Source organism: Lemur catta, unplaced genomic scaffold, assembly GCF_020740605.2.
Source record: "Lemur catta isolate mLemCat1 unplaced genomic scaffold, mLemCat1.pri scaffold_157_ctg1, whole genome shotgun sequence".
NCBI lineage: Eukaryota > Metazoa > Chordata > Mammalia > Primates > Lemuridae > Lemur > Lemur catta.
Genome location: NW_025423779.1, coordinates 41,102 through 54,374, shown reverse-complemented (window position 1 = coordinate 54,374; position 13,273 = coordinate 41,102). Strand labels below are relative to the sequence as shown.

The window sequence follows — 13,273 nt, the reverse complement described above, 5'->3', positions numbered from 1 at the left end:
AAGCAACCTAGCTCTGAGCCTTCATGTCCTCCTCATCTTTTGGTGTCAAAGTTGAAGATCCCTCAGCTTCTCCTGCTCACCTAGACCCCATCTTCCTCCCTATGCCTCTCTGAAGTGTTCTAACCACTTCTGTGCCCTCCTTTGACACATACTCCCCAGACACAAAGCCCTATCAATTTGGCCTTTGTATGCTATGAGTACCTCACTCCTTTCTCTGCACATGTCACAACCACAACTGCTAGGAAGCTCTACCCTACTCAGCATAGCTCTGAGGCTTGGTTATCTGAGAGGAAGATGGCAGTTAGAACCCTGACATTAAGTGCTATAGTACATAAATTCACTGATACCTGACCCCCATGACTTGTAGAGAGGAGAGGATGTAGAGAGAGGCCCCAGGGAAGGAGCAAAGACTAAGAGGGAACTGAGGATAAGGGTACAAATCTTTCACAAACAAAGCTACATACTAGACTCCAACCCTGGAACTTTTATTCTTCGGGAAACAATCAATCATCTTTGTTAGTGGTATTTGAAGGTAAAGGTGTATGTCAGTTCTGGTGAAGCAGACGTGAGTGTTTATGCACAGCATCCACAAAGGCCCCTACGTGTTCCGGATCCATATCAGGATAAAGTCCATGGCCTAGGTTGGCAATGTAGCGTTGTGGCCCAAAGTCATCCAGCATCTGCTGCACCAGCCTCCCAATCTCCTCCTGGGGGAACAACAGGGCACTGGCTATGGGGAGGCCAGCAAGCCTCTGCCCTCCCCATACACAATAGCAACACACATACATAGGTATGCTTCTACTCAGTGTTACTCATTCAGTCATTAACTGAACAAAATTTATCAATGCTTAGTATGGGCCAGGCACTAAGAAAACACAAACGAACAACAAAAAAATTTCTGTCTTCCTAAGGCTTACATCATGCATATAGGGCAGACGGGAAGACAGATATAAAAATGCACACATAATACGACTATGTCCACAGCCATAGGAGGGCACAGAGAAACTCCCACACACATATAGGGGCCCTGGTTGTTACCTTAGACGCATACAGGGCACAGGGGTCCAGGTTGCCCTGCAAGGTCACCATCTTCCCCACACGCTCCCTGGAAGCAGAGCCAGTGCTGTGTTCTGGTGACTGCACATATGGCAGCTGCCCCCCTTTCCACCTCAACCTCCAGGCCCCATTCTTCCATCACTCACCGGGCTTTCTTTGGGGCCACTGTCCAGTCAAGCCCAACCACCTCATAGCCAGCCTGAGCCAGCTCCTCCAGGGCAAAATGCCCATCCTTAGCAAAGATGATCTGGAAGAAAGAGCAGATAGATCTCTGAGGCTACAGAGGCCCTTGCTATACCCACTAACCTTTCTCAGCTGCACTTCTGCTGCCCTCCAGTGGTCACTCCATTCCATGCAGGACTTACCCTGAAAGCTCCACAGGCCCACCTTAACCCATCCCAATGCTCACCATGGGCACTGGTGCCAGGCCTGCCTTCTGTAGCCCGGCCTTCACTCGCTTGGCCACATCACAGATATAGGGCAGTGCAAACTTGGTGAAGAGCTGTGGGCCAAGATGCCCTGCATGGGACTCAAAGAGCTGCAATGCCTACAGTTAGGGTGTGGTGAAGAGAAATATGTAACACACAAAGAGGGAGTACTTCAAGCCCCACATACAGAATCTGCCTCAGTTTTCGCCAAATGACTTCAATCCCTAATACTACCTGATAAACCCAGTTCCAGTCAACAGTTTTGCCTTTTCCTCTAGATCCCAGCACTAGCTTTGGTATTGGAATACTCAGAGCATTAAGCACCCCTGCCAATGTCAAAATGAGCTTGGCTGCTCTAGCCAGATCACTGGAGGCCAACCTTCTTTCATGCCTGCCATTAAGACCCCTCCCCTCTCAGGTTTAGGAGACTCTATTGCTTCTGGTCCTTACAGACCAAACAGTCTCTCCCTCAGGACTCACCTGGGCACCAGCAGCCACTTGTCCTACCAGATATGGGACCAGAGCATCAGTGAGGATGCGAAGCAGCTGGTGACTGGCCTGAGGTCTCTGATAGAGCCAGCGCTTGGCCTGAGCCATGGTGCTTGAGCCGCCACCCTCAACCATGTATGTCATCAGGGTCCACTAAAGAAAGACACAAAGAGGATGTCACAGGTACAGAAGCCAAATTGACACTTACTTCCCTTGTCTACGTCAGACTTGCCAGAGTGATCTCCCCATGCCTCAGTCTCTGCCCTGTCCCACATTACCGGGGCACCAGCAAAGCCAATCAGTGGCACACGCCCAGCCAGTCGTTGTCGGGTAAGGGTGATGGCCTGAAACACATAGTCCAGCTCAGAGGCCACCACTGCTGGATCCCGCAGGCGCTCTAAGTCCCGCTCTTCTCTTAATGGCTCTGGGAAGCTGGGTCCTTTGCCAGGTACCATGGTCACCTCCATGCCCAGTGCCTGGAGAGGTAGAAAACACCAGGGTTCCCAAAAAGGTACTCTGGGAGGAAAGGTTCTTTTCAGCCCATGCCAGGAGAAAATGAAAAGGAGAATAAAACTCAGCCAAACTCCATCTCTTTCAGCCTTAGTTTTTCCCTCTATCCAGGTAGGAAAAGTGCTTATTTTGAACCTTGACTGGACTAGTAAAAGGATTTTCAAGGGATCCTTGAGTGGGTCTCATTCCAGGATCAGGTTTGAGTGGGTACCTGGGGTACAACGAGGATGTCGGAGAAAATGATGGCAGCATCCAGAGGGAAGCGACGCAGTGGCTGTAGGGAATATGGGACAGGTTGCTTAACGGGGCAAGCTGAGGGCATAAATCCCTCCCTCTTTTGTGGACTCCTCACCTGCAGAGTCAGTTCACAGCAGGCCTCAGGAGAGCGACAGGTGCTGAAAAAGTCCTGGGCAGCCCGGGTTTCCCTAAACTCTGGAGACAGGAGAGGGAAGACAGGGTTCAGCCTTGAGGCCGTCCAGAGCCCTCCCCTGACCCTTGAAAACTTTTCACCCTCCGGAGTCTTATCTAAACTTCCAGGCCCTGACTCTAACCTGGTAAGTAGCGGCCAGCCTGACGCATGCACCAAACGGGAGTGTAGTCTGTTTCCTCTCCCCAGGCTGCTCGCAGGAATGTGTCATTCTTCAATTCCGGAAAACCTTTAGGTCTGGCGATCAGGTAGGGGCAGGGGTAGGTAGTCATTATGCTAAGCTGGGGGTTGGGGAAGGCGCGGGTTCTTAAGGCGGATTCAGTCCTGCACCGCTATCTGCCTCCTCCAGGCCAGCTCCCAAGCCGTGGCTTCCCGCCCATTCCGCCTCCTCACTGCCTATCAGATGGTGCACAAGACCCCAGAAGGGCCCGCGCCGGGGCCTCTTCCCTACCCTTAGTCCCAACTCTGCCAAGCTCAAAACAACTGGAGGGACTTGCGGGGAGGGGATGAAAGTCCAGTAAGGATTGTTTGGGGGTCTTCGGACTAGCGAATCTCGGGAACGGGGGTGCCAGTCGGCTGGTTCAGGGTCTAAGAGATCCCCTGGCTGGGGCCTAGTGAAAGAAGGATTAGAGATGATGTTCCCAGAATAGAGAAGAGATACTAGTTGAAAATCCCGAGGCATCCCCTGAACGAAAGTGTCAAAAGTCCATGGTTGGAGGATTCGGGATCCCAGTGAATGGGGTTCAGGTTGGGAGAGCTCCATGGTGAGGAAAGGAGAGTATAAGGAGAGATGCCTGAGTTGAAAGACTCAGATTAGAAACCCCGCTAGCCCTACCGCGGACTGCGGAGAACTCACCTGAACCCGTTCTCCTCCATGGTAAGCTGTCAGTAACTGCGACCACAACCCCCGCTTTAAACCGAATCTGAGCCTGCCCCAATCCAGGCTCCGCCCCTTCCTGGAGGGAACCAAGGGCGTCGCCATGTTGAAGATCACATGATCGGACTCCAGTGACAGCCCTGGGGCTGCCCTGACTGCTGCCCGTAGGACCCCTACCTTTATTCACCGTAAAGTCCGCTGTAGCGACGCAACAACAAATGCCCAAAAGAAAGAACTCTGTAACTCCATCTTATCATGACATGAGGAATTTGTTCTCATCTGACGATCTGAGTATCCCGGAAGCTTGGCACCAGTCTCAATCTCCATGATTCTAATAGTCTTATCTAGCCAGGTATACAGCAGATGATGGAACCAGGCTGTACAGGTAAAGCCAATATTTATATCGTCATATATTTATATTTCCTACTAACAGCTGGGCGCTATATAGTAGGTGGGGAGATTAGAGTGCTGCGCGAGACAGCACCTGCCTTCAAGGAGCTACAAGACTGATGGGGAAACAGAAATCAGCAATCACCTTAAAGTAGATAACGATCACCAGTGTCCTGGGATTAGGAGTAACAACCAGGATTAAGCCTCGATGACTCAAGACTCCTGTCAGTGGCAGGGGAAGGAATCATTCTCTCAAACATTTTAGTGACACCTCCCCTAGAATAAGGAGTCCAGCAGATTTTTAAACGAGTCCCTGGGGGAGGAAGGCCAGAGGACCAGAGAAATGGCTGTGTGATGATCCAGGCTAGATAGAAAGATGGCTTGAACGAGAGTATAGTAGAAGAGATAAAATGAGAGTAGCAAGGGGATGGAGAGAGGAAGATTGATCAGGTAGAAACCACCGATCTTGGGTTTGGTTGTCTGGGCTGGGTGGGCAGAGAGGTGGGTAATACGGTTGAGTATGGGAGTACACAGGGCAATACAGCAGAAGCAGCGTGTGCGCTTAGTCTAGAACATACGGTGAAGGCTGGCCGAAGGCGGGGCAGGGCGTGGTGGGAAGCCAGGTCCGCAGTTGCTGCTGCTGCTCCCGGGGCAGGATAGCCCCTGGGCTCCCCTCAGCCGCTTCGCCATGGCGGGCCCTGGCCCGGGCGCGGCGCTAGAGTCCCCGCGGCAGCTACTGGGCCGCGTGCGCTTCCTGGCAGAGGCAGCGCGGAGCCTCCGCGCCGGACGGCCGCTGCCGGCAGCGCTGGCTTTCGTGCCGCGAGAGGTGCTCTACAAGCTTTACAAGGACCCGGCGGGACCGTCACGCGTATTGCTGCCCGTGTGGGAAGCCGAGGGCCTGGGGCTGCGTGTGGGCGCAGCAGGCCCAGCCCCGGGTACAGGCTCCGGGCCCCTCCGCGCCGCCCGCGACAGCATCGAGCTCCGGCGCGGCGCCTGCGTGCGCACCACGGGCGAGGAGCTGTGCAACGGCCACGGGCTCTGGGTGAAGCTGACTAAGGTGCGCTCTGGCCTGCCTGGGGCCCTACAAGAACCCCGGGGCCAGAGAAGCCCCTGGCTGTCCCCTTTTCCTCCCCCACATTGAGCTGGCATTGCGTTCGGTGCTCTTTGCCTTGGGCTGGGTAGGGCGGGCCGCTGGGCAGTTCCCTGACGGCTGTTCCGTCTGGCGTGTCCCGGCAGGAGCAGCTGGCAGAGCACCTGGGCGACTGCGGGCTGGACGAAGGCTGGCTGCTGGTGTGCCGCCCAGCGGAGGGCGGGGCCCGCCTGGTACCCATCGACACTCCCGACCACCTGCAGCGGCAGCAGCAGCTCTTCGGCGTGGACTACCGGCCGGTGCTCAGGTCCTGCACTTGAAGGGGCGGAGCTTGCTGTCAGATGGCCGGGCCGGGAGGGGTTGGAAACACTTCTGGCACAGCCTGAGGGGTGGGATATCCGAGCGGAGGGCGGGTTAAGAGCAGGAAGGGGCGGGACCTGGAGGGGCTGGGGTGGAGCTAATGGAGGCTTGGAGCTAGAGCTCTGGCGGAGGCACCAGGGCCTACGGGTGATGTCTTGCTGCCCGCTGATGCCTCCTCGTCCCACCCCCTACTCTGTTCCCACAGATGGGAACAGGTGGTGGATCTGACGTACTCACATCGTCTGGGATCGAGACCTCAGCCCGCGGAGGCATATGCAGAAGCTGTACAAAGGCTACTGTGAGTGAGCTTGAATGGGCTGGGGAGGAAGGAGTTCTGAGTTTGGGCCCAATCTAATTAGGGGCTTGGGGTTGCTTAGCTATGTGCCCCCGACATGGACCTACGAGTGCGACGAGGACCTGATCCACTTCTTGTATGACCACCTGGGCAAGGAGGATGAGAACCTGGGTAGCGTGAAGCAGTATGTGGAGAGCATAGACGTTTCCTCCTACACGGTGGGTGCTGGGACTTCTCCCACCCCAGGCAAGATGTAGTCATACCCTTAAAGGCCAGATCCAGAAAGAAACCCCCGCTCTAGGCCAAGGCCAAACCAGAATCCCCACAGGCCACACTCAGTCCAGCTCCCCATCTTGGAAATCTATAGGAACCCCTAGACACCACCCCTATCCCCTCCCCGTACCAGTTGCCCTCTTGGCCAAATTCCGCTACACTTTCACTCTTGTACTCCCTGGCCCAGAGCACGAGTCCTGCCCAGGGAATGAGGGTAACCACTGACTCGACCTCTCTGCCCTTCCCAGGAGGAGTTCAATGTATCCTGCCTGACAGATAGCAATGCAGACACTTACTGGGAAAGTGATGGGTCCCAGTGCCAGCACTGGGTACGGCTTACCATGAAGAAGGGTACCATTGTCAAGTGAGTAGGCTCCGGCAGGACAGGGCAGGACGTGCCTGTGGGTTCACAAAGACCCACGTTCATACTCTGACCCCTCAGGAAGCTGCTACTCACGGTGGATACTACGGATGACAACTTTATGCCTAAGCGGGTGGTGGTTTATGGGGGTGAAGGGGACAACCTGAAGAAGCTGAGTGACGTGAACATTGACGAGTAAGCAGGCTGGCCTGGGGTGGGCAGTAGGGCATGTTCCAAGCCTGGCCCAGCTTGGAAGCTTAAGTTCGGGTGGGACTCCAGCAATCTCTGAAGGCCTGAGGCAGGGACTGTCTGAGGTGCCTCACAGCCATCTCCTCAGGACCCTGATTGGAGATGTCTGTGTCCTGGAGGACATGACCGTGCACCTCCCCATCATCGAGATCCGCATTGTCGAGTGCAGAGGTAAGGCTTAGGGCTATAGTGAGGGAAAGGGAGCCCAGTGTATAGATGGGGGTAAGCAGACAGTGTGGAGAGAAGGAGATGGGCTTGGAGTTGGGGTGAAGGTGATGGTGAACTAACTCCAGGTTTTAAAATTTTGGGGCCTGACGCCGGGTGGGAAGTGCCAGGTATGCCTGCCTTAAAGCCATATTGTTGGTTGGGCTCACCTGGAAGAGAAACTGAGTTGGGACCCTCAGGCATCCCAGCATTATAGTGGTGGACAGAGGAAACAGCATAGAATATATAAACCAGAATCAGGTGATAGAAGGGGATCCCAAAGGTCCCAGGTTACTAGGGGCCAGGGATAACAACAGGCTGAGCGTTAAAGGAGCCACTCCCAGGTCTGAGGGCCAAGGAGACAACAGATGCAGTAAATGACCTCACTCTGACCTCTTCCCCAGATGATGGGATTGATGTTCGTCTTCGAGGGGTCAAGATCAAGTCATCTAGACAGAGGGAACTAGGGTTGAATGCAGACCTGTTCCAGCCAACCAGTCTGGTGCGATATCCACGCCTGGAAGGCACTGACCCAGAAGTACTGTACCGCCGAGCTGTCCTCCTGCAGAGGTAGCTGTGGTCCTGGGCCTGCAGGCCCTTCCCTTCCCCTATCCAAAGCCTTGTGTGTGTGTATGGAGGAGGTCCCCAAGGCCTTATAGCATAAGCTGTTCTGCTTCAAGGGTCAGATCCACCCCAGGCCCTACCTTCTCCTGTCCCTGTGTCTTGGGGAGTTGGGGGTCTTACATACATGCCACATTCTTTAGCTGCAGTTATTTTTTCCCACCTACCCCAGGTTCATCAAGATCCTAGACAGTGTCCTGCATCACCTGGTACCTGCCTGGGATCACACACTGGGCACCTTCAGTGAGATTAAGGTGAGCTTGGCCCAACCAATGCTGGTCTTAGCAGTGGGTTTCCCTTTTCTATTCATGTAGTTGTTCATTCTTCAGCAGAGAGTTCCTAAAACGTACTCTGGGGCAGGACCTTTGTTGGGTCTGAGAACACAGGAAGAAAACCAGAGAAAATGGTCAAAATTTAGTGTTTGGTGGGCATTCTTTATGTGAGTGTGTGGAATACCCAAAGGCAGGGGGAGGAGAGGTGACAGCATGGATTGGCAGGTTGCATGAAAGGTGCAGACTGGCAATTACCAGCAGTTCAAGATGACATGAGAAAAGCATGCAGGTAGGTGTGAGTGTGACACGAGGGTGAGCAGGAAGCAGGCTCTGATAGCAAAGGGCCCTATGGGCCAGACTGTGCAGCAGAGACTTTGTCTTAGGTTGGTGGAGCTGTTGGAAAGGTTGTAAGTAAGGTAATGACAATGTTAGATTTCTCATTTTAGAAAGCACCCACTGGTGGCTGGACTAAGGAAGGGACTGGAGGAAAGGACGGGAATGGACTAGACTTGGACTGGAATGGTGGAATTGGGTCCAGGCATAGAGGGAAGTTCTAGGTCTGGACAAAGGCTGACTGCCCACTCATCCTGCTCTGGCCACCTCTCCTCACCAGCAAGTGAAGCAGTTCCTACTGCTGTCACGCCAACGACCTGGCCTGGTGGCTCAGTGTCTTCGTGACTCAGAGAGCAGCAAGCCTAGCTTCATGCCACGCCTGTACATCAACCGCCGCCTTGCCATGGAACACCGTGCCTGCCCCTCTCGTGACCCTGCCTGCAAGAACGCGGTCTTCACCCAGGTCTGGACCACCTGGGGTCAGACTGAGAGAGCATCAGTAAAGGACCTAGGGAGCTGGGCCAAAAGGGACTTTGCCTGAGCAAAGTCTTTCAGCAAGAGTGAGGCCAGGTCTAGACACAGATTTCCCTACAACTCCCTCCCTTTTTTCTCGCCCCCAGGTATATGAAGGCCTCAAGCCCTCTGACAAATATGAAAAGCCCCTGGACTACAGGTATGGCCTGAGGGTGAGGGACCTGCCCAGGGCACACATGTGCACACATATACCCACACACAGCTCTTGGCACCCCTCACTGCTACTGCTCTGTAGCCCTTTTCCTGGCTGGTCTCTGGGCTGGTGAATTGTCCTGAGCCCTGGCCCAGCATGATGACAGATCTACCCACACTTACAGGTGGCCCATGCGCTATGACCAGTGGTGGGAGTGTAAATTCATTGCAGAAGGCATCATTGACCAAGGTGAGGCCCTGAGGGAGGAATGACAAGGGTCCTGCTTGCTTCCCTATTAAAGTGGTAGAGGGTTCTGGGGTCACCAGCTAATGAAGATAGGGGACCGCTTTATTATGCCATTATAGGGGCTGGGCTCTTAAGTACCCAGCTGAGGGCATCTGTCATTTCAGGGGGTGGTTTCCGGGACAGCCTGGCAGATATGTCAGAAGAGCTGTGCCCTAGCTCAGCGGACACCCCTGTGCCTCTGCCCTTCTTTGTGCGCACGGCCAACCAGGTAATCTCCCACCCTCACCTCCCAAGTTATTTCTGCTATTCAGTCTCTGCAGAACTCCCAGCTGCCGAACTGAACTAGAGAGAAACAGAAGGGGCACTGGATTGCCCAGGGCAACCTCTGGGCAGACAGAGGAAGAGCATACATAGAGAAGGGTCATATAGTACCCCCAGTGGAAGATGTTCAGGGAAGTCTTTGGGGAGCTGAGTCTCCCACACACAGTCTTTGGGGGCAGGAAAGTAGGGTGCATCCCATGCCGTGCTGACAGCTCTGTCTCTGGGGCAGGGCAATGGCACTGGTGAGGCCCGGGACATGTATGTGCCCAACCCCTCATGCCGAGACTTTGCCAAGTATGAGTGGATCGGACAGCTGATGGGGGCTGCCCTTCGGGGTAAGGAGTTCCTGGTGAGTAGCCTAATCTGCACCTCCTTCAGATCAGCCCTGGCTCCTAGAAGGAAAGGCCAGCCAAGCCTGGGCAGCTCAGGGTTAGAAGATAGTAGTGAGTGTTTGTCACACAGGTCCTGGCTCTGCCTGGTTTTGTGTGGAAGCAGCTTTCTGGTGAGGAAGTGAGCTGGAGCAAGGACTTCCCAGCTGTGGACTCTGTGCTGGTGAGTAGGGCCTGGACCCATGTTTCCTCTGCCCAGCCCCTAAAGGTTGGAGCTCCCCAAGGCTGTCCTGTACCTTACTCTTTTACCACACACAGACTCCCTCTCCAATCTCATTTACTCCCATGGCTTTAGTTACTATCTCTATTTTAGCGACCCCTAAAATCCTGACCAAGTCCCAGCCTGTCTCCTAAGCCTGGGGCCATATATGCATCTGCATCCTGGATATTTGTGCCAAGATGGCACCTCAGGCTCAGCACACTCTTCATCTCCTTCCCAGACCACTGCTCTCCAGGGCTCTCTGTCTCAGGATGGCACCACAGCCCACCCCTCCCATGCCAAAGCCCCCAGGGCCATCCTTCACTCCACCTTCCCTCTCACCCCCCACATTGTCAAGCCTCCCTCTGGAATCTCCCACTTCTGTCATCTTACAACCATCCTCTCTTGGTTCAAGCCACCTTTTTTGCTGACCTAACTGCTTACTGCAGAAACTGGTGTCCCTGTCTCCATTCTTACCCATCTGATCTCCATGCAGCCAGAGTAATTCATTTGACTCTCCTCATTTAAACTCTTTGATGGCTCTGCCCCGGGCTTAGGATAGAATACAGAATCGACAAAGGCCTTACATGACCCCTGTATCTCTAGCCACTTGGTTCACATTCAGGCTCCAGCCAAACATTCTTCAGGCCTTTTGCTCCTTCCAGCTTTGTTGAAGGTGTTCTCTCTCCTGATCCCTTATGGCCCAACCAACTCCCAGCCATCATTTGGGTTTCAGCTGAGATGCCATTTCCTGGAGGACACCTTCCCTGGCCTCCAAGGCTGGTTAGGTGTTATCTTGATGCCTTCACAGCCCTTGTACTGACACCCTCATGCCCCGCTGCCTGCATGGGGACAGGCTTGCCTGGCTGTCTTCTGCTTCCCTGTGAGCATCCTGAGGAGAGATCGGGGCTCTCTCCACAATGAAAAGCTGATATCCCTGCCTCTCTCCAACCCCCAGGTTAAGCTCTTGGAAGTGATGGAAGGAATGGACAAGGAGACGTTTGAGTTCAAGTTTGGGAAGGAGCTGACATTTACCACCGTACTGAGTGACCAACAGGTGGTGGAGCTGATCCCTGGGGGCACAGGCATTGTTGTGGGATATGAGGACCGTTCTCGTTTCATCCAGCTGGTCCAGAAGGCCCGGCTAGAGGAGAGCAAGGAGCAGGTACTACCCAGAGGCCAGCAGAACAGAGAGCTTTGGACCTTCCTGAGGCCCCAGCCCCTAGTAGCCAGAGCCTGGCCTGTAGCCCAGCAGTACCCAACCCTGAGAACTCTGGCCCCACATTCCTGCTGATCATGGGGTACAGAGATGCCCCCCATGTAAACTGGGAGTTGTGCCCTCTTCTCCAGCCAGGCCTTTTACCCCTTCCCCAGGTGGCAGCCATGCAGGCAGGTCTGCTGAAGGTGGTGCCACAGGCTGTACTGGACTTGCTCACGTGGCAAGAATTGGAGAAGAAGGTGTGTGGGGACCCGGAGGTCACTGTGGACGCTCTGCGAAAGCTCAGTGAGTTCCCAATGCTGGGCCAGGGCAGGGCAGCAGTGGGGCGGGGGATAAGGACTGGGCAGAATAAGACCCAAGAATGAATTCTGGCATTGTCCCACCAGCCCGGTTTGAGGACTTCGAGCCATCTGACACGCGGGTGCAGTATTTCTGGGAGGCTCTGAACAACTTCACCAACGGTCAGTGGAGGAGGGCAGAGTGACACCTGCGTTTGGATTCCACTTGTGGGACACAGAGGCAGGGTGGAAGTTGTAGAACCTTCCGCCATCGGTACGGGTACTGATTTCCTTCTCCGTCCAGAGGACCGGAGCCGCTTCCTGCGCTTTGTCACAGGCCGAAGCCGCCTACCAGCAAGAATCTACATCTACCCGGACAAGCTGGGGTGAGTGTGGAAGGGAGGTCCAAAGGTGTGTGGCCAGCCTTCTGTCCTCCTCCCCACACATGCACACCTGTGCTCCCTCAATGTCCCCAGCTACGAGACCACAGACGCACTACCTGAGTCTTCCACCTGCTCCAGCACCCTCTTCCTGCCGCACTACGTCAGGTGGGTTTTTTCCGAGGCTCCGGCCTGGGGCTTAGTGGGTAGGAGGGTCGGGGGATGTCCTTGGTGGGAAGGACTTCAGGCACCAAAGTGCACGAACTGGAGCCACGTCACCTCTGGTAGTGATGGAGCTGCCTGACCGAGTCTCCACCCCCCACAGCGCCAAGGTGTGTGAGGAGAAGCTCCGCTATGCAGCCTACAACTGTGTAGCCATTGACACCGACATGAGCCCTTGGGAGGAGTGAGGTGACACCAGGGGGCAGCCGTGGGCCCCAGTTGGCCTCAACTAGGTGAAGACACCTTCCCTGCACCAGTTCGGGGTTCGAGTTTGAGCTCCTGATATGAGCCGACATGTTCAGCGAAACCCAGCCCTGCTCCTGTGTGCAGTTGCAGTGGGGGCGGTGGGGTCACACTGGCGGCTCACTCCGCAGACCCACAAGCCCTACCCGTGCTGAGGCTTGCTTCCCGGGTACTTATCCTCTGTCAGAGGGAATCTTCCACAAGCCCAGCACAAGCTGCCAGGCCTGAGCTACTTGAAGGGGGCCGTCTAGCTCCCCACCTCATGGACTTTGCCTCCAGTTTTGGCTCTACCTTTTTTCTCCTTCTTTCTCTCTGGCTCCAGCCATGACTCAAAACTAAAAACACTGGAGGGTAGTGGAGGCCCCTCCCCAAGCAAGGAGTCAGGATGGACAGGGAGTGTTGGTCATCCTCCTTGGTCACCTGCCCCAAGAAGGAAACAACAGCTGAGCACCCCTCCCTCAAGTACTGGTCTTTCCTCCTCTCCCTCTGTACCTGAGGTATGACCTCTTCTTCCTCCAACCCAGTCTCAACTGACAAAGTAGCACCACCTCCCCTGGCTCAGAACCTACATCCGCTCAACATTAAATCCTCACCACCACCTTCTCCCTGTGTTCACCACTTGTGTGTCACCTCCAGCCTGGCTCCCCATCTGCTGGTTCATCGCCAAGGTTTTGCACAGGTTAAGGCCAGTTATGTTCTCTCTGAAATCTTCAATAGCTCCTCTTTAGCAACTTTAAAGCCTAGGCTTTAAACCCGATCCTAGGGCCATGCACGCCCCTGCCCCAGGCTGCACTGCCTCCCTTGAGGGCCTCCATTGCACTCCCATCAAAAGCAGTTCTTGCACATGAGAAAGTTGAATAAATGGATGAATTCA

General features: G+C 54.7%; 2 protein-coding genes across 4 annotated transcripts; one reads left to right on the top strand and one right to left on the bottom strand.

The window, feature by feature from the left end:
• Positions 1–464: 464 nt before the first annotated feature.
• On the bottom strand, positions 465–4,702 carry LOC123629505 (uroporphyrinogen decarboxylase). Of its 3 annotated transcripts, XM_045539128.1 has the most exons (10): positions 3,767–4,699; positions 3,035–3,147; positions 2,836–2,915; positions 2,695–2,757; positions 2,252–2,449; positions 1,965–2,126; positions 1,466–1,603; positions 1,203–1,303; positions 1,039–1,105; positions 465–707 (listed from the first exon to the last, which is right to left on the bottom strand). In XM_045539128.1, the coding sequence occupies exons 1-10, from the start codon at positions 3,784–3,786 to the stop codon at positions 546–548; spliced, it is 1,104 nt and encodes a 367-aa protein (XP_045395084.1). In that variant the 5' UTR covers positions 3,787–4,699; the 3' UTR covers positions 465–545. The 3 variants fall into 3 exon arrangements, with proteins under 3 accessions (XP_045395084.1, XP_045395083.1, XP_045395085.1); XM_045539127.1 differs by having other exon boundaries at positions 2,695–2,915; positions 3,767–4,702; XM_045539129.1 differs by lacking the exon at positions 2,695–2,757 and having other exon boundaries at positions 3,767–4,700.
• On the top strand, positions 4,504–13,273 carry LOC123629504 (E3 ubiquitin-protein ligase HECTD3). Its single transcript, XM_045539126.1, has 21 exons — positions 4,504–5,234; positions 5,414–5,574; positions 5,833–5,925; positions 6,005–6,140; positions 6,444–6,559; positions 6,638–6,751; positions 6,894–6,976; positions 7,414–7,579; positions 7,803–7,884; positions 8,516–8,698; positions 8,856–8,908; positions 9,087–9,151; positions 9,313–9,416; positions 9,699–9,818; positions 9,932–10,021; positions 11,016–11,222; positions 11,432–11,561; positions 11,663–11,737; positions 11,859–11,940; positions 12,031–12,102; positions 12,260–13,273. Exons 1-21 carry the CDS (start codon positions 4,866–4,868, stop codon positions 12,342–12,344), a joined length of 2,586 nt encoding a protein of 861 aa, XP_045395082.1. The 5' UTR covers positions 4,504–4,865; the 3' UTR covers positions 12,345–13,273.